General features: G+C 38.2%; 1 protein-coding gene across 1 annotated transcript in view; it reads right to left on the reverse strand.

Annotated features, from left to right (window-relative positions):
- MSH3 (mutS homolog 3) overlaps positions 1–27,851 on the reverse strand; it is a 188,615-nt gene that overhangs the window by 33,177 nt on the left and 127,587 nt on the right. Inside the window, exons 19-20 of the mRNA XM_078448459.2 lie at positions 23,680–23,791; positions 6,727–6,884 (exon numbers count right to left, since the gene is read on the reverse strand). Of these exons, the coding sequence (XP_078304585.1) occupies positions 6,727–6,884; positions 23,680–23,791 (270 nt within the window). The remainder of the gene's footprint in view (positions 1–6,726; positions 6,885–23,679; positions 23,792–27,851) is intronic.

Consider the following 27,851-nt stretch of genomic DNA (forward strand, 5'->3'; position numbering starts at 1 on the left):
CATCATCCCTTTGTATAATCCATCTTTCAAAGTGTGGCCAAATTAATCTTCCTGAAACCTCAACTGTAAGTAACTCTGATCACATCATCTTCCTACTCATAAGTCTTCAACAACTCCCCACTGCCCATGGGATTAGCTTCTATTGGCCTGATCTTGACTTAAAGATCAGTTCATTCGATAGCCCTGTTGTTGGGTGTCTGTTATATATGTACAAAGCAGAGTTCCAGGTTCGGGGAGGGGGAAGGGAAATGTACAAAACATGAAAATCATCTTCTGGGAATGGACTACGCAACAGGAGAGGCAGAGGTTTACACCAATAACTATAAAACAAAAAGTGGTAAGAACTTTTTAAAAAAGGCAAAACACTTGTACCCCAATATTTATAGCAGCACTTTCAACAATAGCCAAATTATGGAAAGAGCCTAAATGTCCATCAGCTGATGAATGGATAAAGAAATTGTGGTTTATATACACAATGGAGTACTACTTGACAATGAGAAAGAATGAAATCTGGCCTTTTATAGCAACGTGGATGGAACTGGAGACTGTTATGCTAAGTGAAATAAGTCATACAGAGAAAGACAAATACCATATGTTTTCACTCTTACGTGGATCCTGAGAAACTTAACAGAAGACCATGGGGGAGGGGAAGGAAAAAAAAAGAGAGGGAGAGAGGCAAACCATAAGAGACTCTTAAAAACTGAGAATAAACTGAGGGTTGATGGGGGGTGGGGGAGAGGGAAAAGTGGGTGATGGGCATTGAGGAGGGCACCTGTTGGGATGAGCACTGGGTGTTGTATGGAAACCAATTTGACAATAAATTTCATATTTAAAAAAATCAAAATAAGAACTACCATACAATGTAGCAATTCCTTTTGTAGATTAATAAATAAATAAATGGGAATATTATTATTGGCTAAAAAAAAAAAGGCAAAACAGGGGCGCCTGGGTGGCTCAGTCAGTTAAACGTCCAACTTTGGCTCAGGTCATGATCTCACCATTTGTGAGTTTGAGCCCCACATCGGGCTCTGCGCTGACAGCTCAGAGCTTAGAGCCTGCTTCAGATTCTGTGTCTCCTTCTCTCTCTCTGCTTCTCCCCAACTTATGTGCTCTCTCGCTCTCTCTCTCTCTCTCTCTCTCTCTCTCACACACACACACACACACACACAAATACACATTTTTTTAAAAAAGGCAAAACACACAGTATAGAGATGAGAAACATTAACTGTGGCTATGGGGCTCCAGGAAGACTTCGTGAAGGAGGTGGAATCTTAACAAGAAAAATAGCAAGAGAGGTATATCTGGTCCAGGATATAGTATAAACTGAAAAAAGACAAATGGGAAAATACATACTAGCTTCCTAGAATTCAGAAAGAAGAGTTGGGTTGACACATAGGTAGGTGAGGGAAAGAAACAGAAAACAAGACTGAAAAGATTGGGGTTCATCTGGTTGTTCTTGACTGATTTGCTCAGAGACTTGTAGTTTAGCACCAGAATGATTTGATCATAGCTGTGTTCTGAAAGGACCTCACAGGGGCTTGAAAACTGACTGGAGAAGGAAAAAAGGAAAAAAGGAACCAGTTTCTGCAATAATTTGTAGTAAGCAATGGGTGCCAAGATTAGGCCTAAAGCATTAAAAGATGCATGACTGGCTAAGAGGGCACTCAGTAATATCTGGCGGGGACACTGCAATCAGACCCTCGCACATGTTTTTATCTATTTCTTTCCTGTTTGATTGATGAGCTTCTGAGTCCAGAGGACACAGTGTGTGTCTCGTTTCAGGGCTACAGTCGGCTGACCCAGTTAGGCTGCAGTGTGTAGCACCTACAGCTTGTGGATCCATCACTGCCCAAGCTGGGTCAGACTAGTCTCCAGACCCCATTCTTCTACTTTCCTTATTTTGATCAGTCGGAACACTGTGTGTCCTCCTCCGTGGTTTTTGGCACCAACATCAAGTCCATATGGCTCTACACTTCTCACGTTTTATCCAACTCTCTGCCTCACTCACCTCCTAAACCTAAACATTAGGTACTTCGGAATAGCTGCCAAATAACCAGCCAGCTCTCTTGTGTCCTTGCTCTCTTCTCCACAAGTGCACTCCCTCCTTTTTCCTCTCCAGTCCCTCCCCTGCAGCCCTCTCAGGAGAACCAGCTATTCGCTTCCTTGCCTCACCCAATACTGCAAGGATTCTCAGGCTCACCGCTCTTCCTTCCAGGCTCTACCTTCTTGTAATAAAAACAGCTCCTTTGAGGTTATACCACCAGACCGTAACATCCTCCTTTTGTCCATGCTGCAGCTATTCAGTTTCAAATCACTCCCCTTCATTCATCAAAGCTGTTAATACTTGGTGTGTATCTTGTCTCCACCAAGAGCCCCACCATTGCTTCCAGTAGCCCTTCAGGTCCACGTGGCTAAACCAGCCAACACCATCCAGCTCAATCCTAGATCTCCTCTTTGCCCATCTCCTTCTCTACTCTATCTCAGCCATCCATCACCAGACTCACATCCTGGACTTCATCAGAGACATGAACTGTTTCATCTCAAAAGCTGCCCATTCCAGCTCACACAGCACCTCCACCATGACTGTTGTTGAAACCTCTCAGGACTCTAGCCCACCTACCACGTGCCTTCCCTGGTGCTGTCAGCCCTCTTCTTAAAGTTCCATGGTCCACCATTCCCAACATACACTGGCCAACTCTTAAACTCCCTCTGCCCTTCCAATCACTTCTCTGGAAAAACTCCACCCTGGAGGGGTTGCAAAAAAAGGGTGACACACTAATTCTGTCGTTCCTTCTTTGCTTATTAGCTGGAACACTTCCATCATGAGAAACTTTCTCTCACCTGGGTGGAAAGACAGACTGGCTGCTTGATTCTCTATTTTTCAATTTTCATTCTACAAAGTGACTAATGATTTTTTGTTAGAAGTATCATTACTAACTTGTTCTAATATTCCCCAAGGTAATCAAGGCATTTTTTAAATCAGAAATTTATGGATATAACATATCCCTCTGGAACATGTTCAAGTCTACCATTCAAAAACAAAACAAGTCCCTCACCGGATCTCTCACCGTCTCCCCCTGGCCAAGCTGCCCTGGTGACACCTGTACTAACACTCTATTTCTTGACCTCTCACTCACTCTTTAACCCTTTTTAACCGGAGTATGGTCCCACCATTCCACCAAAACAGCTCCTGCTAAGGTCAATAGTGACAGCCACCTTGTTAAGATCGAAGTTGACTTTTCAGGCTTCCTTTCACCTGACCTCTCTGTGCTGCTGGCCACTTTCTCCTTGAAGGAGTCTTTCCCTGACACTGTAACATCCTGGTTTTGTCCTCCCTTTCTGGCTACTCGTCCTTTGTTGGTTTTTCTAGCTTATCATGTTACTCACCTATGACATGTTGGTAGTCCTAAGACTCAGTCTTAGGACCTTATTTTCTCCACTATACTCTCTGCTAACATGATCTCAGCCACACCCAGGTCTTCACTTACCACTTATACAGAGATGTCTCACAGCCAATTTATATCATTACTTTTCATCTTTTCCTCTGGACTCTATATCCAACTGCCTATATGACAGCTCCCCTAGAATGTCTGAGTATTTCTCCTTACTATGTATAAAAATAAAAGTCAGGATCTATGGCAAAAAGAAAATCACACTCTTCCAGTAAATGCTAGCACTGTCCAAACCAGATGCATAAACCACTGTCATCTCTGACACTCCATTCATCTCAGCTGCATATCCCTTCTATCACCAACCCCTGTTGATTTATTTCCTGAACACCTTTCAAATGAGACTCCTTTCCACTCAAACTAACATTACAAACCTCATCCAAAGTACTGATACCTCTCACCGAGACCACTGCAGGAGTCTATTGATAAGGTTACTACTGGGTCCTTTCTCCAAACGTTTCCTGCATTATAGCCAACGTAGATGTGATCATGCCAAGCCTTGCTTAGAACTCTTCAATGGTTTCTCATGGCTGAGGAAAAAGTCCCAACCCTCTAAACTCTGTGTCACTTGCCCTTCCCTATTCTTCAACTTCATCTAGAATAATGTTCTCCTAGAGAGTCACTCTTCAGTCCCTTATCTATGATTTTTTTTTTAATGCTAAGAGACTCTGCACACACACCCCCTGTCTGAAATTGTCTTTCTTCCTTTGATTAGTCAGCTCACCCTTCAGATAGGCCTCAAGAGTTGCTTGCTAAGGGAAGCCTTCTCTGTCCAGCTCATACCCTGCTGGCAGACTGTCAGAGCATCTTGTACACAGCCTTTATATGTTTGTCACTGCTGCAATTTCACATTTTTTATGTAATTTTTTTGGTTAATATTGATCATCTCCACCAGGTAAGTTTCACTAGAACAGAAAATATGTTTGTTTGGCAGTCCCACTGTTTGTTATATATTAGATGCTAATATATGCTGGATAAAAGAATAAATTAAAATGAATAAATACCTAAATTTCTTGAAATTAGTGTGGTTTGTCCTTTTTCAGAAGGCTTATACTTGCTATCCCTGAATGCACTTTATAAAAGCATTTAATATAAGGGGCATAAAACAGTCACTATACATTGGTAAGAATGTTATTTCTGGTATTTTAAATATATTACTATTATAAAGTTTAACTTTTTATTATTATCACTGAATTCATTTCTTACAGGCAAAAACTATTTTCTGATTATCTCTGAATCCATTCCTAAATATGTGCCTAACTTCATAAGAAAAGCTGGACAAAACCAAATTCTTACTGTTTCCCTTGCAATTATGGCCATGAGACACAATTCTGGTTAGTGAAATATATGTGGAAGTCTTCTGGGAGGCTTCTGAAAAGGCACTGATTTCCTGAAAAAACAAGGCGGGGGGGGGGGGGGGGGGGGCGGGTGGAGAGGCCGGGGAGCCTGTGGCATTCTCTCTTCCTGTTCCCACATGCGAACATGAATGTGATGCCTGGAGTCACAGCAACTATCTAGCAGCTATGAGGGAAAGGCCAAAAATATTGCAGAACCACCACAACAGCGGAAACAACAGCGCACCTCAAGCATTCTTATTGTATGAGAAAAGTAAACTCTTATTTTTTTTCTATTACTTATATCTAAAATACATATATATCTAAAAATATCCATAACTGATATTCTGCTCACTAACAAGATTCTCTTCCAGTCAAACCATCTTACTTTGCCCAAGAAGTCTTTCTCTCTTTCCCTCTTCTCCTTTTAATCTTTTTTCCCTTGGTTAAATTTCTGTCACTCTCCCTACTAAGGTAACCAAAATAAAATACCTAGTATATTTATTTTTACAAGATAGAAGACTAATTACAATTTAAAAAGTAAAGAAAGAGTCCTTAAATTTCTTATACTGAATTTATCTACAAATATATAAAGATCAAAATAACATCTGTTTGGTGATATGGTATCAAACAGAATTTAGGTGTCCCTGCTTACTCTCAGGTTAAAAAACAAGCTCTAAGATAAAGTATTTTTTTTATTAAAAGTTTTTTTTAATGTTTATTTATTTTTGAGAGAGAGAGGGAGCATGAGCGGGGGAGGGGCAGAGAGAGAGGGAGACACAGAATCTGAAGCAGCTCCAGGCTCTGAGCTGTCAGCACAGAGCCCGACACGGGGCTTGAACTCACAGACCGCGAGATCATGACCTGAGCCGAAGTCAGATGTTCAACCGACTGAGCCACCCAGGCGTCCCTAAGATAAAGTATTTTAATGTCTACTCAAATGCATCAATATCAGCATGTATTTTTTTTTCTTTTATTTTAGAGAGAGAGCAAGAGAGAAAGTACACGCACAGGTGGAGTAGGGGCAGAGGGATAAAGAGAGAGAATCCCAAGCAGGCTCCACACTTAGCACAAAACCTGACGTGGGGCTCAATCTCACAACTCTGGGATCATGACCTGAGCCAAAATCAAGAGTCAGATGCTCAACTGACTGAGCTACTCAGGCGCCTCAGTATGTGATATATTCTGATGTGATTCCAAAGTCAAGTGTTATAGAAATATGCAGCTGCACAACCAATCAGACACTTATACACATAATCTGACTACATACATATGGACTATATTTAATTTTTCCAAAAATGCCCATGCTCTTAAGAAGTATAAGATACTTCTTATACTGATAAGGAACTGATAAATCTGAATAAATAGATTGAACTATGATTTTCCTATTAGTGAGACCAGGATATTTCACTTCTATTCCTAACATGACATGCAATTTAGGTTTATAAATGAAGGGTAAGACTTAGTTACGGGTAATGTTCTTAGCATTAAAAATACATACATACATACATACATACATACATACATACATAATCTTGGGCAGTGCCCTTCTCCATGTCAGTTCCCCACCTATAAAATGAGGAGGGTGGGCTGGTTTTCAGACTGTGCTCTGCAGAGCCCATCCAGTCAAGTCTGTAAGCCTTCCACTCTGACTCAGGCAGAGCAGATCTGCTTTTATCTGTTTAAATATTCATCTTTTATATAAGATTTTCTTTAAAGTAAGAACTTAGTAACCAAAAATAACTTGAAAACTAGTGGACAAAATGCTCTCCTTGGACTCCTCTGGTATTAATATTCATGATGAAATGCTCTCTTTAAGCTCCTAAGCTCTAAATATTTTAAGAGCAAATCTATTCATCTAAATATGTACACAGAAAATTCATGTGACAATGTGGGCCTGACTTATTTTCAGAAATACATTCAAATAGAACTAATGTTTTTACCTTGTGAAAATGCCATCCACAATTCCAATTGTTGCTTCCTCTGCAGGAACATAGGAGCCAATCTGAGCCATGATAGTAATCAATGCAACTTGTTTTATGTAGGAGCTCTTTCCACCCATGTTTGGTCCAGTAATTATCATTACTCTCTCTGAGTCCCCCTAGAAAATTAAAAAGCAATTTCACTTATTGTACCCAAAGGGCTTTTACATAACAGCTATAATTTATTCCATAAGTGGGAATGCCTTAAGTAAAAGATGGCTTTATGATATTTAAATATGTTACCAACTAAGTATTACAAATGGAAAGAGGGGCTTTTTGTCTTAAACCTGAACCATGATATTGCAGAACAGTGAATTTTTAGCAATGTACATGACTGTTTCTGTGTATAAATAAGGAAAAAACAAGAAGCAACCTAAATGAGATAACTACTATGGCTTTCTCATTAAATATTCATTTACCTGCCTCTTTGTGTGTTTTTTATATTGCTTACATTTAAAACCAATCAATGTGTCTATCTTAAAACTACCGGTATTTATAGGGCGCCTGGGTGGCTCAGTCGCTTAAGCGTCTGACTTCAGCTCAGGTCATGATTTCCCGGTTCTTGGGTTCAAGCCCCAGGTCGGGCTCTGTGCTGACAGCTTAAAGCCTGGAGCCTGTTTTAGATCCTGTGTCTCCCTCTCTCTCTCTGCTCCTCCCCTGCTCAAGCTCTGTCTCTCTCTGCGTCTCTCAAAAATAAATAAACATTAAAAAAAAAAAAAAAACCCTACAGGTATTATACAGCTAATTGCCCAAGGCCTTAATTTGGGTTGGTAGCACAGGAATTTTTTCAGGTATAGACAGATGACTACTAAAGAGATTTACAATACCAAATTCTAGATATCATTTTTATCAGCATTTTTCACTGGCATTTCACCAGAGGATGTAAAGGAGGCAGCAAAGCTCAAACACTTGCACTAATTTAATTTCTAGAATTTGCCTCTATTAACCAGTTATAGTACTTGCCATATATAGACTCATCCTAAGGGAAACTGTCCAACTGTAGCCCTTTGTAGAGAGGAGTGAGCCCGAGACATCCATGTGCTGTGCTATGTGAACCCACCACTCTGGGCAATACCTGCCTGGTCAAGAGTGGCCACTCTGTACCTGACCAAGAGCCCAAGACATGGCCTCACATAAATGGTCTTCTGAAACTAACCATATAATCTCTTGGGAGTTTAAACTGAGAACCATGGAGAGATTCAATCAGTTGGTATCTGGAGTAGAGGTTGAAAAGAAACACAGAACAAGACCACAAAGCACTGGGGACCATAAGTATTAACTTATGAGGAAACAAAGTATGAAGAAAAATTATACAGAACAAGGGGTAGAGGGTAGTTAGCAATAAAAGGTTAAGAAGAAGCAAAGGAGCCTAAAGGAGTTGAGAAACTTCATGCACATGCAAATAATGAGAGTCTCAAAGTAAAATATTATAAAGTCTTACTATTCAGGGGATAAAAAGAAAATCTGTTCCATCTCTAAAGCTGTCTTATACCCTAATTAACCAGACATTTCCAGTCTCGCTAAAGCCAAACTGTACTAGAGATCTTGTTCTTCCTGTGATTCCTTTCTCTCATGGTTACATGTGGTTTTATAATGAGTGTCATAAAGCTCCATTATTTGAAGGAACTTGAGTGAATCTGTGTTTCTTGGAACAGAAAGAGCCTAGCACAGTAAGAACAAGAAAAGAAACTTTGCATGAATAGAATGATGAAAATAATGATTAAAATAAAATTATTTCTCTTACAGAGCCTTAAAAATAATCAACCTGTTATAAATAACCAAACATCTGGCATAACCAAATATTTAAAAAATTTAAATAAAATGAACTGATTGTTTTAAAATTGGCAAAAATGACACAAGAAATACAATCTGAATAAGCTTGTATCTATTAAAGAAATTACATCTGTAATTAAAAGCCCTTCCATAAGAAAACTCCAAACCCAGATAATTTTCCCACTAATTCTTGCAAACATATAAGAAACAGCACTAATCTTATACAAAAACTCTTCTACAAAACCAAACAAAAGTAACTCTTACCAAAACATTCCAAAAATTCAACAGAATCTTTTTTTTTAAGTTTATTTACTTATTTTGAAGGAGAGAGAGAAGGAAGGGCAGAGAGAGACAGAAAGAGAATCCCAAGCAGGCTTCACATGACCTAAGCCAAGATCAGAGTCGAATGCTTAACCGAGTCAGCCACACAGGCACCCCCCAACACAATCTTGATACCAAAAACCTGTCAAGAACATAATAAAAAAGAAAAATTACAGACCAATTTCATCTATTATGTATATATGGATGAATATACATTAAACCAATCCAAAGCTATATTATATAAACAATTTAGAGTTTTTAAGGAGTATAAGGTTGGTTTAATAATCAAAGGCCAATCAATATAATTTACCACATTAAGAAAACAGAGGAGACAAATCAGATGACGATCTCCAAAGCATTTGATAAAATTCAGTATCTACTCATTAAAAAAAGGGCAGGTGCAGGAAAAGGAAATAAAAAGTATAATTATTAGAAAGGAAATAATAAATCTCATTATTCCTATATGTCATGATTATGTTCCCAGAAAAGTTAAAGAAATCTATAAAAATTATTATAGTCAATAAATGAATTAAACAAGAGCTTTATATAAAATAAATATAAAACTTTATCTCTAGATTTCAGCAGTAAGTAATTGAAAATAAGAAATTTAAATTTTTTTTAAAGTTTATTTACTTGTGAGAGAGAGAAAGACAGACATAGTGTGAGCGGGGGAGGGTCAGAGAGGGAGACACAGAATCTGAAGCAGGCTCCAGGCTCTGAGCTATCAGCACAGAGCATGACGTGGGGCTCGAACTCACGAACGGTGAAATCATGACCTGAGCCGAAGACAGACGCTTAACCGACTGGGCCACCCAGGCACCCCGAAAATAAGAAATTTAATGATACAATTTACCACAATATCAAAAGAAATCAAATACTTAGGAATAAATCTAACAAAATGACCAAGACCTCTACACAGCGAACTATAAATCATTTTTGAGAGAAATTTAGGAAGACCTAGTTAAATGAAAGAATATACTATGTTCATGGACTGAAAGGCTTAATATTATAATGCTACAATAAATAAATAAATTAGTGTGATTCTGGCACAAAGACATACAGTAGAATATATCAAAGTCCAGAAACAGACTGATGTGTACACAGTTACTTGATTTGTGACAAAAGTGACATTGTAGCAAAGTACACAAAGGATGGTCTTTTCAATAACTGGGGTTTGGTCAAAAGGATGTCCATATAGAAAAATAAGAAATCCTGATTCCTAACTTCCATCATACATAAACAAAAATCAATGCCAGGTAGATTATAGCTTTGACAGCCAAAAAAACAATACAATACAATATAATACAATACAATACAATAAAATAACTGGACAATAATATACGACCTTGGGGTAGAGAAAGATTTCTTTAATAGGCATAAATCATAATTAACTCTAAAGAAAGATTTAAAAATTGGAGTACATTAAAACTAAATACTATTAGGGGCGCCTGGGTGGCTCAGGTGGTTGAGCGTCTGAGTTCAGCTCAGGTCACGATCTTGCAGTCCGTGAGTTCGAGCCCCGCGTCAGGCTCTGGGCTGATGGCTCAGAGCCTGGAGCCTGCTTCCAATTCTGTGTCTCCCTCTCTCTCTGCCCCTCCCCCGTTCATGCTCTGTCTTTCTCTCTGTCTCAAAAGTAAATAAATGTTAAAAAAAAATTAAAAAAAACAAAACTAAATACTATTAACCAAAAGATGCCATTAAGGAAATGAAAAGCTACAACACAGATTACATGTATAGATTATATATTGCCCAAAGACTCAAATCCAGTATACATAAAGAACTTCTACAAATCAGGGGTGCCTGGGTAGCTCAGGTGTTTAAGTGTCCAACTCTTGGTTTTCATGATCTCACGATTCATGAGATTGAGCCCTGCTTCAGGCTCTGTGCAGACATCGCAGAGCCTGCTTGAGATTCCCTTCCTCCCTCCCTCCCTCTCTCTCTCACCACCTGCCCCCCACTGCCACATGCTCTCTCTCTCTCTCTCTCAGAATAAAGAAAATAAACTTCAAATCAAAAGAAAGATAACCCCAAGAAAAATTGTCAACAAAACTTTAAAAGTAAATGACAAAAAAAATACAAATGAGTTGGTATAGGTCAGAAATAGGACTATAAATCAGCAAAAACAATGTATGCTATGTTCAACAAACAACGGTGGGACAACTGGATACCCATGTGAAAAAAAATAGACGTAGGCCTGAAACTCACACAGTGGCCCCAAATCAAATCTAGATGAGGGAATTAATTGTGAAAAGCAAACCTTAAACTTTTAGATGAAAACATAGAAAAACAGCTTAATAGCATCAAGATAGAGAATGATTTACTGAAAGAAATAGGAAAAGCAACACAACAATATAAATCATAAAAGGAAAGACTATGATTAATTTTTTAAAAAATTATATTAAGCCACCAAACACAAAATAAAAAGGCATAAAGAAGTAGTACTTCTACACAGTAATAACACCAAAACAATGAAAAAATGGGCAAAGGACACAAACAGGATATTTACAGAAAAAGAAACACTCAAAGCCGAAAACTTTTCTTAATCAGGAAAAGGAAAACGAAATCAGCAGGATTTTTCAAGGGATCTACAAGCTATTCCTAACATTCAAATGAAGGAATAAAGAAATACTAACGGTGAAAATTTTTGAAGGAATATTTTTTAAAAGACAGCTTTCACATTCATCAGATCATCAAAAGGCTTAAAAGTCTATTTATGCAGAATGTTGGCAAGGATACGGAGAACAATTTGGAAATGCTTAAAGATTGCGTATACTGGTCTACATGACCCAGTAATTCCTCTCTCAGTAATCTACCCTAGAAAGATACACAAGTACTCAGAAAGATATTTCTATGACTGTTCACTCTAGTACTGTTTGTATTCATAATAGACAAAAAATGGAAAGAATGTATCATCAGGAAAATGAGATGTATTCTATACAATTATTAAACAATCATTTACAAAACAGTATACAACAGGATAGGTGCAATGTGCCATATTTATGTACATTTTAAAAACACACAAAATTATATACAGTTAAAATACAAATATATACAAAATACAAACCTTGCACAAGGATAATAAATAACATCAGGATAATGGTTACCAATAAGAGGAGGTGAAGGGGGAGAAAAAGAAATAGCAATTATGTGAAGCCTTAGCTATATCTGTAACATTTTATTTACTTTAAATAAATCTCGTTCATATTACAAAAGTTCATTCTCTATGATATTTGAGTGAAAGGTAAACAGGTGTCTATTATACTGTTTTCTACACTTTTTCATTTGTTTGAAATATTAGCTAAAAATTTAAATGAATTATCTTAAGATTTAATTATTCATTTCATGAATAATCATCATGAATCATCAAATAGCTCTTATAAACTGATTTATAGATTCAGGAAAAATTTATATAACTTCCAAATGACATTTTGTTATTTGGACCTCCAGCATAGTTACATAAAAATAGAACAGCAGAAGAGAAACATATAATAGAAAGTAAAAGACTGTAACACAAGGGAAATGACCCACAGATGGGTTACATGCACCATGATGAGGTCCCGAACCATGAAGGCATTGTTGGTGGAGCTGCCTGAAGTGCAATTACCAAACTCAATGAACAATGAAGGGGGCTGATGGACGTGCACAGGCAAAAAAAAAAAAAAAAAAAAAAAAAAAAAAAAATTCTTTTAATAATTTAGGAAAGCTGTAAGAACAATAAAAATATATACCTTTTATCTTTTTAAAGACTTTTAAGGTAATTTTTTAAAGTTTTTGTTTCTTTATTTTGAGAAAGAAAGAGAGAGCATGCTACTGTGGGAGGGGCAGAGGGAGAGAGAGAATCCCAAGCCGGCTCCACACTGTCAGCTCAGAGACCAAGGAAGGGCTCAAACTCACGAACCCGTGACATCATGACCAGAGCCAAAGTCAGACGCTTAACCAACTGAGCCACCCAGGTACTCCTACACACCTTTTATTTGTAGACACCGTACTCCTTCCAAAGCCTTGAAAGAAAAGAGCATTTACACTTAGTGCTTGATTCAGTTTTCTCATCCAATGAGAATAAAAAATTTGACAGGGTAGTGACAGGTCAGTGCAACTGTGTAGCTCTCAGTTCCCTAGTGTCTAAAATGAGGGTGAATTTGGGGCGCCTGGGTGGCTTGGTCAGTTAAGCGTCCAACTTCGGCTCAGGTCATGATCTCACGGTCCATGGGTTGGAGCCCCGCGTCGGGCTCTGTGCTGACAGCTCAGAGCCTGGAGCCTGTTTCAGATTCTGTGTCTCCCTCTCTCTCTGCCCCTCCCCTGTTCATGCTCTGTCTCTCTCTGTCTCAAAAATAAATAAACGTTAAAAAAAAATTTTTTTTTAAATGAGGGTGAATTAAATGATCTCTCACCTTCAAGTTCTATGATTCTCTGAAAAATAGTAGGTCCAAATTCAGGCGTATGACATTGGAGATGTGGCTTTGTGTTCAACTGAAGAGGGGAAACTGGGATTCACTTGTCTGAAGTGCTTGGGGGAAATGGTACACAGGGACCGCAGTGAGACTTGCGGTCACTTCTTTTTTTTTTTTTTTTCGTGTTTATTTATTTTTGAGATAGAGGCAGAATGCGAGTGGGGGAGGGGTAGAGGGAGGGGCAGAGAGAGAGGAAGACAGAAAATCAGAAGCTCCAGGTTCTGAGCTGCCTGCACAGAGCCCAATGCAGGGCTCAAACTCACAAACCGTGAGATCATGACCTGAGCTGAAGTCAGATGACTAACTGACTGAGCCACCCAGGTGCCCCAGACTTGCGGTCACTTCTGTGAAAGCGAACTTTCCAGGCCTATCCAGGATTTGAAGATTTCAGGTGAGAACTAACTTGGAGGCTTTAAGGAATGAAATGCTTTCAACTCACTTAACTATTTTTAGGTGACAAAGTGGCTGCCTTCCCAATAAGCACTAATATTTATACCTCCAATGGGAGCTAAATTATACACTGGGCACACTCTAGTAAACACTAATGTAAAAAAGACACTGTGGAGAATCAGGAGGGACTTTGAGATGCATAAATACTACCTGTCCCCTCTCTACTGCCACCATCCTGGTGGACCACTGCAGTAGATCCCAACTGGTCTTCTTGCTTCTCTGCCCACAGTCCGTTCTCCACATAACAGTCAGAGTGATGGTCTTAAAAATGAAAACAGGGGCACCTGCGTGGCTCAGTCAGCTAAGCGTCCGACTTCGGCTCAGGTCATGATCTCACCTGATCTCACAGCTCAGAGCCTGGAGCCTGCTTCGGATCTGTGTTTCCCTCTCTCTCTGCCCCTCCCCTGCTCACATTCTGTCTTTTTGTCTCTCAAAAATGAATAAAAAAATTAAAAAATGAAAACAGAATTGGTCTCCTGCTAAAAAGCCCTCACACAGCTCCCCAGTGTTCTAATAATAAAGCCTGGATTCCACACCACTGCCAAAAGGCCATGCCTGCCTCTCTGGCCCAGTCTCCTCCCACCCTCCACACATTCACTTACTACTAGCCAGGCTGGGTTTATGCTCTTCTTCCACCTGCTGGAAGGTGCCAAGCTGTCCAGGCCTTTCCATAGTTCCTTGCATCTGGGGTACTCTTCCCTGATTAGATCCTTTTTGTCATTCAAGTCCAAACTCAAACATCAACTCCCAGGAGAGACCTTTTCTGACCACTCAATCTACTTAAGCCCCTCTTGCCCTGTCACACTCTATCATGACACCCATTTGATTTTCTTTATATCTTTTACCCTTCTCTGAGATTTCCTTAATTTTCTTGTTTACTTATTACCAGCGTCACTGCTAGAAAGTTAGTTCCCATGAGAGGAACTAGGTTATCTTGCTCATCCCCAATGAATACAACATGGCCTGCTACAAAGAAGGCACTTAATAAGTACTGGTCAAATATATGAATTTATTGTGTGAAAGGCACTGCAACAGGGATATTCACCACCCTGATATATCAAAAAATCATGTGCATTCTCTCTGGAAACTAGTCAGGAATATGGGACTCCCTGTCCTCTACAGTTCCCAAGATAACCTAGTTAGTGAGGAAATGATCAAGAAATCTCACACCTGGAGCACCAGGGTGGCTCAATTGGTTGAGTGTCTGACTTTGGTTCAGGTTATGATCTTGTGCTTAATGAGTTTGAACCCCACATCAGGCTCGCGGCTGTCAGCCTCAGTAGGGAACCCGCTTCAGGTCCTCTGTCCCTCTTTTTGCCCTTCCCCTACCTTCTCCCCAAAATGAATAAATATTAAAAAAAGAAAAAAGAAATCTCACACATGTATTTTATGCATCTACCTTTCAGCAAGGATCATATGTCCTTTGATGTCCACACATCAAAAGGTCCTAGATATGAAAAACACCTTAAATCTATCTGGAAAACCAGTCAGGATGAGGAAACATTGCAAGAGAATAGCGAGAAGCTGAAAATTGGCAAAAACTCTTTACCCTTTCCGGAACCTACTGAAGTTACCAAGAACACATCAAACTGGACAGCCTAGATGGTGCCCAGACCTATGCCAGGTACTGAGCGTGATGCTGCACACAGAGCAAGCTCTCAGAAAATCACAGCTGGATGGCTGAATGAATAAAAGACAGTAAACAAACACGGAAGTACTCCACCATGGGGACTATGTTTCTGGATGGCATCTACTGCCTCGATGAACCTTTGGGGAGACTAAAGTTCAATCTCTCAAGTTTTTACCTTGGTACTGGTGATGTCTGTCTGGATAGCATCAGTCAGTAAGAGCCTAGCAGTGGATATCAAGAATCAAACACTGAATCCAAACCAGTAAGTTTTGAGATAACTAGTCAACTTCCACACTGAATTCTGTCTTCTGTGGAAAGAGAAGCGAAGCGGAGATGAAAACATAAAAGGTTTTAAGGTACCATAAGAACACTGCAGCTAACAAGTGCCACAGATAACTATGCTGATGACCTGATGTGCACCATCTCATTTAGCTCTTACAACAAACAGCCTCACAGGATAACGATAGTACTACTGTATTTCCATGTTACAGCAAGGAAACACAGGCCAGGAGACTCTAAGTACCTTGTCCAGTAACACGCAGCTACTAAGTAGCAGAACTGGGATGTTAAGTAAAGATCATCTCTGGACAAATGTCTCATAGGGGATCCCTACTCAATGACAGAGAGTCAGTCACTGCTAAACAGGACAAGGGCTACTCTGGTGCAGGGCCAGCATCCGTGGGTCCATCACTGGGTACACTAAAATGATGGTCAGAACAGTGCTAAAGTCAGGAGGTGTATAGCAAAAAAAATTAAATAAATAAAACACCAAAAGTGTCACATGTTAATTTCCAAGACTTGGGCATTAGCTGCTTTTTACAAAAAAGCCTTCTTTCCTTGACAGGTACCGATATCGACATCTATCTTCAAGAAAGGCTCATGGTAGAACTATTTTTATAATAGTTGCAAACTGCTGAAAAAGTTTGGCAGTTTCAAAGTGTTTTATTCCTTGAAAATGTCAATCAATAACAGGTTACAGTAAAAGACTCCCTAGCGAAAGCCTCCTCCAGACAAACTCTTAGCCAAATCCTTGCACTTTTAACCCAAGGTGAACTACAAACAGAAGGGGATAATGAGGCTGGAGAGGAGTACAGACTATAAGCTGAGATGCTGAGGAAAGGGTCCAAATCCTTCTGATGCCTGGATGCTGCCCAATTTATATTCCACTAAGAGCTAGTTGTTACTCAACCTAATCCCCTCATTTTATAGATGAAGAGAACAGTGGTCTATCCAAGCTGATAGCAAAACATCGGCAGAACAGGACTGGAATTTACATCTCCAATCACTGTTAGGCACTCTCCCACTACCTCTATGTACCAACAAGTGGTACGTGGTAAGAGTTTTAAAAACAAAACAAAGAAAATGCCTGGATAAAAGAGATTATTTCTTTTTTTTTTCAATATATGAAGTTTATTGTCAAATTGGTTTCCATACAACACCCAGTGCTCATCCCAAAAGGTGCCCTCCTCAATACCCATCACCCACCCTCCCCTCCCTCCCGCCCCCCATCAACCCTCAGTTTGTTCTCAGTTTTTTAAAAGAGATTATTTCTGACCAGAGTAATGATGAAAGCTCTGAGGAGGCAGTAGTATCTTTTGGGTCATAAGGAATGAGTACTTATTCAATCAGTGGAGATGGGTTATGGACAGGAAGAGAGAAGCCCAGGTCAGAACCCATTAAAAAGTCATCAGTTATATAAAATATCCTTCTTTATCTCAGTGGTTCAGAAGCAGGAAGAAATGGGTACCAGGGGTGAGAAGTAACAGAAAAAAATGTTCAAGTGCCATTAATGTTTCCTCTACTTTCTTTTTTTAACAGTATGATCCCATGATTATACTATACAAAAATCACATTTATAGCAAAATCTATGAGAATAATTCAGGCACAGAATTAAATTAAGCTTAGTGCTCAGACATATTTTTATGGTATGCATTACTGCTACTCTGCTTGGTAATTAGGTACAAAGAGTCAATAAATAGCTTATGAAATTAGTATAATCAGTCTTTTATATAGTCAAAGCAAGTATTTCTAGGGTACCTAGAAGTATTTATCTTGGGAGAAGGAAGGAAATGGGAAGTTGGTGATCTTGTTCCCCTCCAGTACACCCTCATCTTTACTGTTTTCAAGCATCATTCATGTAACAAATGCGTGAGCACTTACTATGTGCCACACAGTGCTAGGGGCTGAGGTGCTTAAAGCCGCTTCTTGATTTCAAGAGAAGGGATTGTCACTGGGAATTCAGTGTCCACCCACCACCGCTGGGCTGTGGACTTCCCTTGGGGTTACAGAGATCCACAGGGTTCAAGTATTTCCTGGGAACCTTCCTGCTTTGCACATTCAACTCATTTTCTTCCCTTCCACAAACTGAGAAACACTGAACCACAATTTTCCCTTTCCCTCTCCCAATAAGGGGAATTTATATTACTTACATTAAAAACAAACAAAAAAAACCAACAACCAACTAAAACTCCAACTTCAGTTGCTGTCAAAAATCCATCTATTAGAAAGTCATTTGGTTTAATAAATAAACAGTGCTGAGACTGCACGGGATTGCAGTGGCATTTCCCAAGCAGAATTATCTTGGCACATTATGTCTTGGTCTGCCTCATGGGTCACAGGTATGCTAAGAAGCTGACCTCCTAATCCTCAAGGTGGCAGTTGGGGCTGGGGTTGCCAGAGCCTTGGGCCAACCTCCTTTGGCTCTGAGCAACATTTTCCTTTTCCTTTCATTCCAGTTTATCACCATACCCTTATCATTTTCAAGACAGTGAAAAAGTGAAGAAGATTAAAAAGCATTGGCTTGCCTGACAATACTTTGTGTTCTGGGAAATAGTTCAAGAGTACTCAACTTGGGTAACCTCTGGCAAGTCAACTTCCCCTTTCTGGGCTTTGGTTTCCTCCTAAGTAAGAAGAGGTGGTTACACGAAATGATCCCTAACATCCCTTCTAGTTCTACAGTATAATTATTCAGGAAATTGTGATACTCCCATACAACATCCTAAAAAATAACATTTTGTGGGAAAAAAGGGCAAAAATTTAGAGTGAGATTTGGAGACTGCTCAAGGCTTATAGCTAATCCTTGTTTATTTAACAAATATGATTAGATGCCCGCTAAATGCCAGAGAACTGTGACTGACAGCAGCATTACAACTAACCAGAGAAGCCTATTCCCTTCTCATGAAGCTTACGGTACACTAGGAACCACATACAAAAGCACTTATAATTAACTGGGTAAGTACTAAAATGGGGAGAAATAAGAGTGTAACGGGTAAGTGATGAGATACCCAACCCAGCAGTGGTTAGGAAAGGCTCAGTGCAGAAAGTGACATCCAAGACAAGACTTCAAGAACAGCAGGAGCTGGAGGGCGGGATGGGGTGGGTTGTGGGTGTGTGTGAGGCAGGAGTGGATGGTGTTGGGGAAAGATGACATTCTAGGCAGAGGGAATGCCATCTGCCAAGTCCCAGAGGCATGGTAACTTGGGAACTACATGGCTGGAATTTTAAGCATGATTTTAAGTGCGAGAGTGACAGGACAGGTTAGGAAAAGCCCTGCAGCTGCAGAATGGAGAACTGAACTGGAGATGGGCAAGATGGACATGGGGAAATCCAGCGCTGCTAAGTCCACAAACACTCAGATTATGCAGTGAATCGGGAAGGCAAACAAAAAGAGGATTTAAAAGAGTATTCCTTTCAATTCTGCTTGGAGAAGTCAAACCAAGGTTTCCTAGAAGATGTGGCAGAGCTAGGTGTCACAGGATAGGAAGAAATACACAGTAGCATCTGGTTACCACTGGAGCAAGTGTGACTAAACTAGAACTCTGAATTCTGAAAGTAAGGTAGGGGAAATATGTTTAAAAGATTCTTAGAAAGTCCTCACTTAAACCTGCTTTTAGTGAAACTACTCCTTCAGTGTTAGCTCCTGAGAGGGCTTTTTTTTCATCAGCCTTCTTTACATTGTTACATAATTTCCCTGAGAGATCCAGAATCTAAACTCCTGTACATACATCATGATCATCCTAAAATACCTAACTCCAGCTCAGACCTCTCTCTTGGTCTTCATATTCACCTTCACATTAGGATCTTCACCCAATGTTACCCAAACACCTCAGAGTCACAGTTCCTCTCTATTTAATTCTTTGCTATATTTTTGTATTCTATAGAAGCTAATATACAGCAGGTCAAGAAAATAAATGTTAGTCTGTTGAATGACCATTGGGATACCATTTACTTTGAAATGCCTGTACAAGTTTGGGGCCAATGTTCCTACCAGGTAGTCTGTTAGTTCCCTCATGGTTTGTGTTAAATATTCTATTAGTGTTAATGTAATTGAGTATGTCTCCCACCACATTAGGGAGGTAGTCTGTCTCTTTCTTCTTTATAAGCCTGATATCATGCACAATACTGACACAAAGTGCGTCAAAATCGCTAAGAACAAAATATTCACAAAATAATGCTAATAAAAATTCATAAATAAATGCAAAATTGTGAAATGTGAAAAAAAGAGTATTCTTCAAACTGGCAGAGGAGAAGTAGGCAGAAAGTTGGCTTGTTCAGAAGAACTATAATAAGTTCACATAAGACAGAATCCAGAAAAGTATATTATAATCACATGTACAAAAGACCATTTCTTAAAATTACATGATTATCAAAAGCAACAATGTCATTTGACTTTCAGGAAATTATTTTCAGGCTATATTTTATAATTAACACCTATAAATTATTTTAAATTGAGTTTTACATAGTAAGTTCTTTTTCAACACTATCCCTATATATAAATTTATACCCTGCAAAATAGAATGCACTTCACCATAGCAACAGTTCTATATCAACTCCTACTCAAGTTAGAAAAAGCATATGTAAAAGAAATGAATATTCTGGAATATTCTAAAGTGCCTACTGGAAAAAAATCTCTCCATTTATTTTGTAAAAATTTAAATATAAAATTTTAATGTTTCCTTAAAACATTTTTGTAATTAGGTAAAAGGCTACTTTAGTTTCTCAAATCTTGCTTTATTAAACAGTATAATACATTTTTTATTCATTAAAAACAATTTTTTTCCCGTTTATTCAGTTTTTGAGAGAGAGAGACAGAGCGTGAGCGGGGTACAGACAGAGAGAGAGGGAGACACAGAATCTGAAGCAGGCTCCAGGCTCTGAGCTGTCAGCACAGAGCCCGATGCAGGGCTCGAACTCACAAACCATGAGATCATGACCTAAACTGAAGTCAGACGCTTAACCGACTGAGCCACCCAGGTGCCCCAGTATAATACTTTTAAAATAATGTGAAAGAGAAAAAAAAAAGAATGAAAAAGAGAAAAAAACAAAAAAAATCAATGTCGAAGATAACATACTTGGGATTGCGTTTGAGTTGGCTGGCGTGCTGGGGGATGGGGACAGTAACAGGAAGTAATGTTTAAGAGATTTAGAAGCAAAATATAAACCAAGGTATTAAATGTTACAACTATATTACTTTCTCAAGAAAAGCTATACCCCCACTGGTATTATGGGAACTGAAAAAGAAATTCTTACGTTCATTCTTCTTTTAAAAGTCAATAAAGCATCAGTACGTATTAACTTGGCTTGATAACTTAAGCAATTTACAAATTCCCTAATGAGAACGAACAACTTTACAGACTTTGCGGACCAGATTATACACTACCAACAAGTCTGTGTGTTATATCAAAATGTAATATTAAACTTAATGTAATTCAAAGTATTTCCTTTCACTTACCACACTTGGGGCCAGCCAAATTCACCATGTGCATATCTCTGTCACCCGTGCTCACAGCCCAAGAGGGAATACTCTGTTATATTCCCAACTCCCTTGCTGTTCTGGACTTCCTTTCTCTGACCTAATTTCTAACTGCTCTGCTACATTCCAATTTTCCCAATGAACTCTGAAAAATTCCCAAGCCCTTCTGTGGTTCTAACCTTCTTGTTTAATACCTCCTTCAAAAAGGCTTAAACTGAAACCTGGCTGTTGTTCACTTCGTTTGGAGGCTGCACTTTCGGCCACATCCTGCCACACGCATCTCAGAGTTCAGAGGTTCTCCCTTATGTGTTCTTATGTGTTTCTTTAGAACTTTACCACCTCTGCTTGTCCTCACTGCAGGCATCTACAAACTTCCATGTCACCAGTCTCCATTCCTTGGAATCTTTGGCACCTGGAACACCTTTGGCTTTCCCTACAAATGCTGCTGTTCTCTTAGATGATTTCAACACTCATGTGGATGACTTTTTCCCAAACTCTGTTCCTTGATCTCATCTCCAAAGACCTCCACTTCTGCTACCCACCTTCCACGGCCAAACCTAGGGCTTGCCATCTCCCAGAAGAGCACTATCTCTGAAATCTTAAAGTCAGGCATTTCATTCCTTGATACAACCTCTCTCACTGAACTCTTCCCTACAGTAATTCACTGATCTCATCACCAGATTATTTCACTCTATGCTGACCAAGACTCTCACTTTGAACAAATTGTAGTCAGGCTCCTCCTGGGCCCTCTTCTCCACTAGGCTTCAACCATGGCCTCTAAAAATTGCACACTTTCAGCACAAATGATTTTGTTTACTCACCCCACTAAGACACCAGAATAAACACTAGCACAGTTTCTTGCAGCTGAAGGCCATGTTCTTAGGATGACCCCAACCCTCTTAAAGTTCCTACCTGAAAAAGTACAAGACTGCCAGGAGAATTTACTGCTTCTTCCAGCCAAAAGGTGATGACCAGCAGAGAGGCCCCTGTACCTCCTCTGAGAGCAATTCCTTCAGAAAGCTTAGTTAGAAATCCATTCTCTGCCCCTTTGAGATGTAAATCTTCTACCACCTAGAAATGTCTTCTCAAGGTGAGTCATCTCTTTGAAATGCAAACATTCAAGAAGACAACTCTCCCTTTCTTTCCACTCCCCGTATGAGGGTAGAAGCTTCAACTGCCAGTTAATAAACCCAGATAGGTTTCACATTAACCAATCCCCTTCCCTGCTTGTTCCAATTTCTACTCCCTTTAATCTGCAGGACACCCCCTCCACTACCCACCCCATTCCTCTTTCCTAGTCCCTCACTCTCCCTTTAAAACACGCAGTCATCTCTGTACAAACTGAAGTTGAGTTCAGTCCACACTATCCTCTTTTCCCTACTGCAATCACAGTAATGTGATTCTACCCTTACCACTTTAATTAGTGTATGGCTTTACCTTTGACAGTGTACTCTATGTAACACACACACACACACACACACACACACACACACACACACACAAAGGCAAGGCACACATGCACACCCTCCCTCCCATAAGTTTGCTTTTTTTCCCCAGTTTTAATCACTCTCTTGCTAGTATTCTAAATCCTTTAGGAATAAATTCAAATTCCTTAATATGGCATGCAAGCAAACTGGCCTCTTCCTTATTTCTGAACCCTTCTTTCTTCATACTCACTTTTCCAGGTTACTCAACATCTTTCACTTCCCTGAATTCACCCTGCTCTGCCTCACTCTTGGCCTCTCCCATGTTGGTTCCTTGACCTGGTATACTCCTCTCTACTTCTCTGGCCTATGCTGACTCCCTCTTCAGTTAGTATCTCATCCCCGGGAAACCTTGCTCAATGTTCCCCCTATAATAAGTTAGGCTGACCTGTTACATGTTCCTGGGACCACCTGGTTTTCTAGATCATCTATTATAACAGCAGGACAACCTTCTGGCTTGGTCACAAGCTCCCTTAGAGCAGTGTGTATCTCTGTCTGGCTTACTACTCTCTGTCCTAACACTTGCTTTGCTACTGAAGCTAAATAGGAATGCAGTAAGTATGTATTAAATGAAGAAATCTTTAGGATCATTAATGTTCTGTGAGAGAACTCTAGCCCATATGACAAAAGTTCTCATCACTGAAATGAGCTGAAACACCTCTAATTCTTTCACAGAACATTTTAAAATGGTGAAACATAGGTCAAAGCATACAATGATAAACACAAACAGGAATTTGCAAAACCATGGTATGATTCCACTCTATTAGCACATTTAGGCATTCATAACTGAAAAATATTTTTAGGAGTTACCTAGAATAACAACTTAAGATTAACCATTTAGTTGCTACATCTTTCCACTTAAGGATAATCCTTCATTGAAAATGTCACCAATTCCATATGTGGTGATGAATATAAAAGTAGAGCCCAAGATTACCACACTTAACGCTGAAAACCAGTTAAAATCTGTGTAAATCAGAAAAATACTTATTTTGTATTTAAAAGTTTGGATCCGTGTTATCATCTTTTACTCATTTGGCATCACATGGTACTTACTGATAAATTCGTACTGTTGGGAACATATTGATCCTGTTCTCCCAGCAACACGTCAATCACAGGGTGCCGGCCATTTTTAATCATGATCTTCCTTTCTTCTTGTAGAGTTGGTCTGCAAAAAGAAGCATGTTTCAACTTACTAGGCATGAAAACTGCCTTTTAAAAAAATCTCTAAGTTCTCTCTTACAAAACAGACTTTAAGAACACATCCGGAATAAGGCTTTGAGTATTAAAGTTAAATTTTAACTATAAGAATTAGGAGGACAATTATTGTAACAGTGTTTGAAGGACAAACTTCAGCAGAGTCCTACAGTAGCTCTAATGCTGAAGTCTACTTTACAAGATCTTTTTAAATTTTTATTTTCTTAATATTATCTAAGACCAATATTTTCATTACTAAAAGTTACAGTTCAGATTAGTGTTATTTAAATCATTTTTAGTAATAAGCATAATAAAGGCTATCACTGAAAACTAGTCCAGATTTAATTATTACATTAGTAGAAATTATATTATGTGCTGGACTTGGGAGACCTAAACTTTTTATATTCTGTTCAACTGAAACATCTTTCTAGGGTCATTGGTATCTTTCACTTTTTTTTGATATAAAACTTATTTTTTTGCCTTGCTGGTCTTGTTTTTTAAGCTTTTAGACTTTGTTTTTATCTATAGCTTTATCTATTTATCATATCCCCCATGAGCACTGCCCTACTCTCATTCTCCTTCCCAGAGATTACCACTGAGATCAGTGTGGTATCTATCCTTCCCAACTTTCTTCTCTGCATTTAGGTTTTTATACACTCATTGCATTTGTTTGCGATTTCTTTAAAAAAAAAAAAAGCAGAACAAATCAGGATCATACTGTAATGTGTATTTCTACAACTACATTTCCCCCCTTAACACTCAATATACACTAAAAACATTGGCTTCACTATTCACCAATGGACTCTTCTATTTTTTTTTTAATACTCTCATTTTACAAATGAAAGTACATTTCAAAATGTACAGTCATTACAAATACAGTCATTTTACAAATAATTTGCAGGAGGGGGAATTTTAGTAAGAACTTAGAGCAAATCTCATATTTTTATTCCACATAAAGGCATAAAGGCATATATACTTGGAACGGACAATACACTCTCAATGTAATTAATTGCTCACCAACCATCATGCATGTACCTAGGACAACAGACATTCATAAATACTAATTTTTGATTTCAATATGTTTCTAAAATGTTCTGGCTTATCATTATTTTTGGTTCTTCCCCAACTTGCATGGACAAAATGTAATACTTGAATTTTTTTAAATCTTTTAAAGCTTATAGTTTTGTTGAGGAGAGGCCAGGTATCTTCTTTGCTCCACAACTGTAACAAATTTTCAGTTTTATATTTATAAATATCAAATCAGAATAGTCAATCAAGTCAATATTTTTATTTCACATCGTCTATTTTCTTTCAGTCTTCTACCTTAAGCACCTGTCCACCTACAAACAGTATCAAGTAAACTTCAGGGCACAAATTTCATAAAAGACAAAAGAAACTACTACATGTCCTTTTGGAAAAACAGGATGGATCAGGTTCTTGTCACCAAATATTGCATGATGTGTGCTGCCTATGGAATAACTGACTGGAAAAGAACACATTTCACTTTGCCCTTAGAAAAATATATTTGCATAATGATTCTTGAGTTTGGGAAAATTCATCCAGGATACTGTCATCTGAACACTCATAATCTGAGATTGGGTTTATACAAGAAATTTCATTATCATCATTAGTATCTAGAGCACTATCTTTCTCTTCACATTCATCTTTTGATTAATAATTGTGAAATGTCTTCTGTCACTTTTTTTTGCTATTATGGGTGAAAAATAAAAAATTGTGAGTTCTCAGCTATGTTCAAAGAAAGTTAGAAGCCGACTATAATGGTGTTATCTCCATTCTTTTTGTAACTTCCTGAAGGATGATGCAGCACTTCAGGCAACACAATTAGAACCCTGAAGGATGGTGTGATAGTGAGTTCTATCTCACCTTTGCATTACCATTCTCTGGTTTTCTTAGACTTTTTAGTAGAAATAATCAATAAACAATAATTAAGTAATTCCTGGGATGATGAAATAGCAAGATATTCCAGATATAGAAAAAATAAAATCATTAAAGATCCCAAAATACATCTCATATTTATAAAAGGGTCCAATGGACCCATAGTGTAAATGCAAGACAGAATGAGTTTTATTCTTCTTTTTAAAAAAACATGAATTTTCTCTTTGTTCTTTGAAAGACATTTAAGAAACTCAAAAGCTGAAATTAGGTCCAATGGACACTGACGGTATGGTATACTGAAGATTTAGGATAATTTCCTGTCATATCTTTAACATTCTTTGGAAGCTGCCGCATAAATGAGTTAGCTGTTCTCTGTTGTTAAATATTTTAGACTGTGTTTAGATTTTCAAACAATAGTGTAATGAACAACCATGTATATATACACACTATACACACACACACACACACACACACACTCACTCACTCACATACCCATTACATATAGACAAGTGTTTTTCAAAGCTAGAGTAAATTCCTGAAGTATGCTTTCTAAGTCATAGGGTTTGCTTATTTTTTATTTTAACATACAGAAACATCTATATCAGATGCCTGCGTGGCTCAGTTAAGTGCCCAACTCTTGATTTCAGCTCAGGTCATGATCTCATAGTTCATGAGATTGAGGCCCACATCGGGCTCTATGCTGATAGCACAGGGCCTGCTTGTGATTCTCTCTTTCCCTCTCTTTCTTCCCTTCTCCCGCTTGCTTATTCACACACACATGTGTGCACTTACTCTCTTTCAAATAAATAAACACTTAAAAAAAAAAAAGAAATATCTGTATCAGTTTATCTTCCCACCAGCAGGATATGAAAGTTGACTTGTTTTTTCACAATTTCACCTAAAGGAGGTATTACTAAATTTTCTAATTTCTGACAATGTGCTGGGTGAACAGTGTCCTCGTATTGTGTTAACTTATACTCATTGATTATTAAGTTCTATGACTCAGAACTTTAGCATAAAACACATTTCTGAACTTACTCATAATACTAAGAAATAGTACTTTCCTAAATACTTAAATCCTTTTCCTTAAATATATCTGGCTAACAAAACCCCAAGTATATACCCTCACATTTCTCAAAGAAAGTAACTACAGTATCTTCTGAGTAAAAATTTAAAATTATCCTTTGGAAAGAGACACTTAAAATGACAGGAAAAGGACATTTTTTGGATTTCAAAGTACAATTCTAAAGATAGGATTTTTACCTAGGTGCATTATAAATTTACTACTAAAAAAAATGAAAGTGCATTATAAATTTACTACTAAAAAAAATGAAAGCATCTGTAAGTAATATCAGTTTTAAAATAAAATCCTAGGTGTTCTGCCAAGTGAAATCAATAGATCATTATTCATGACAATGATAGGATTTCTGAGGAAGGTCTTCACTTTAGAATAAAATTTTGAATGATTTGTTCTGCTCGAAAATCTGTGAAAATAAGTGATTGACTTACTCTGTCGCTATCAAAATTATATAAAGACAAAACACTTCCTGGTAGAATGAGAAGCAAATGATAATTTGGAGAAATGAGACGATACACTACATTAAGATAGAGCAAGAAGGATATGAAAAACATGTTGATGACATGGCATTTAAAAAGAACTAAGGAAATCTGGATGCTGCCTGGAAAGAATGAAACACTGAACTTGAACAAATTTATTTTATATTTTTGAAACTGCATCTTTCTCCTTTAAATGCCTCAGGGAAACAATACAATTAGTTAAAACAATATAATATCCAAAATACAAATTGGATAGAAAGACAGAATAAGAACTTTTGCCTCAAGGTTAAGCTATAGTGAATAAAATGTCCTAAGAGTATTTAGAAAAAAAAAAAAAAAAAAAAAAAAAAGATAGTGATTATAAAGCCAATAATCAATCTGAACTAACATCAATAGTTCAAAGGCACTAATATCTTTGAGCAAGCTGGAAATCTAAGGGGGAAAAAGTATAAACTTCAGATACTTAAATACTAACTTAAAATGCATTTTAGATGAAAGTTTCCTATTTGGTAGCTATTTACACTCAATTTTATTTCTGCTAAAAAAAGAGAAGTTGATTTTATTTCCTAAAGTTTATG

This window comes from Panthera onca, chromosome A1, assembly GCF_046562875.1.
Source record: "Panthera onca isolate mPanOnc1 chromosome A1, mPanOnc1 haplotype 2, whole genome shotgun sequence".
Taxonomy (NCBI): domain Eukaryota; kingdom Metazoa; phylum Chordata; class Mammalia; order Carnivora; family Felidae; genus Panthera; species Panthera onca.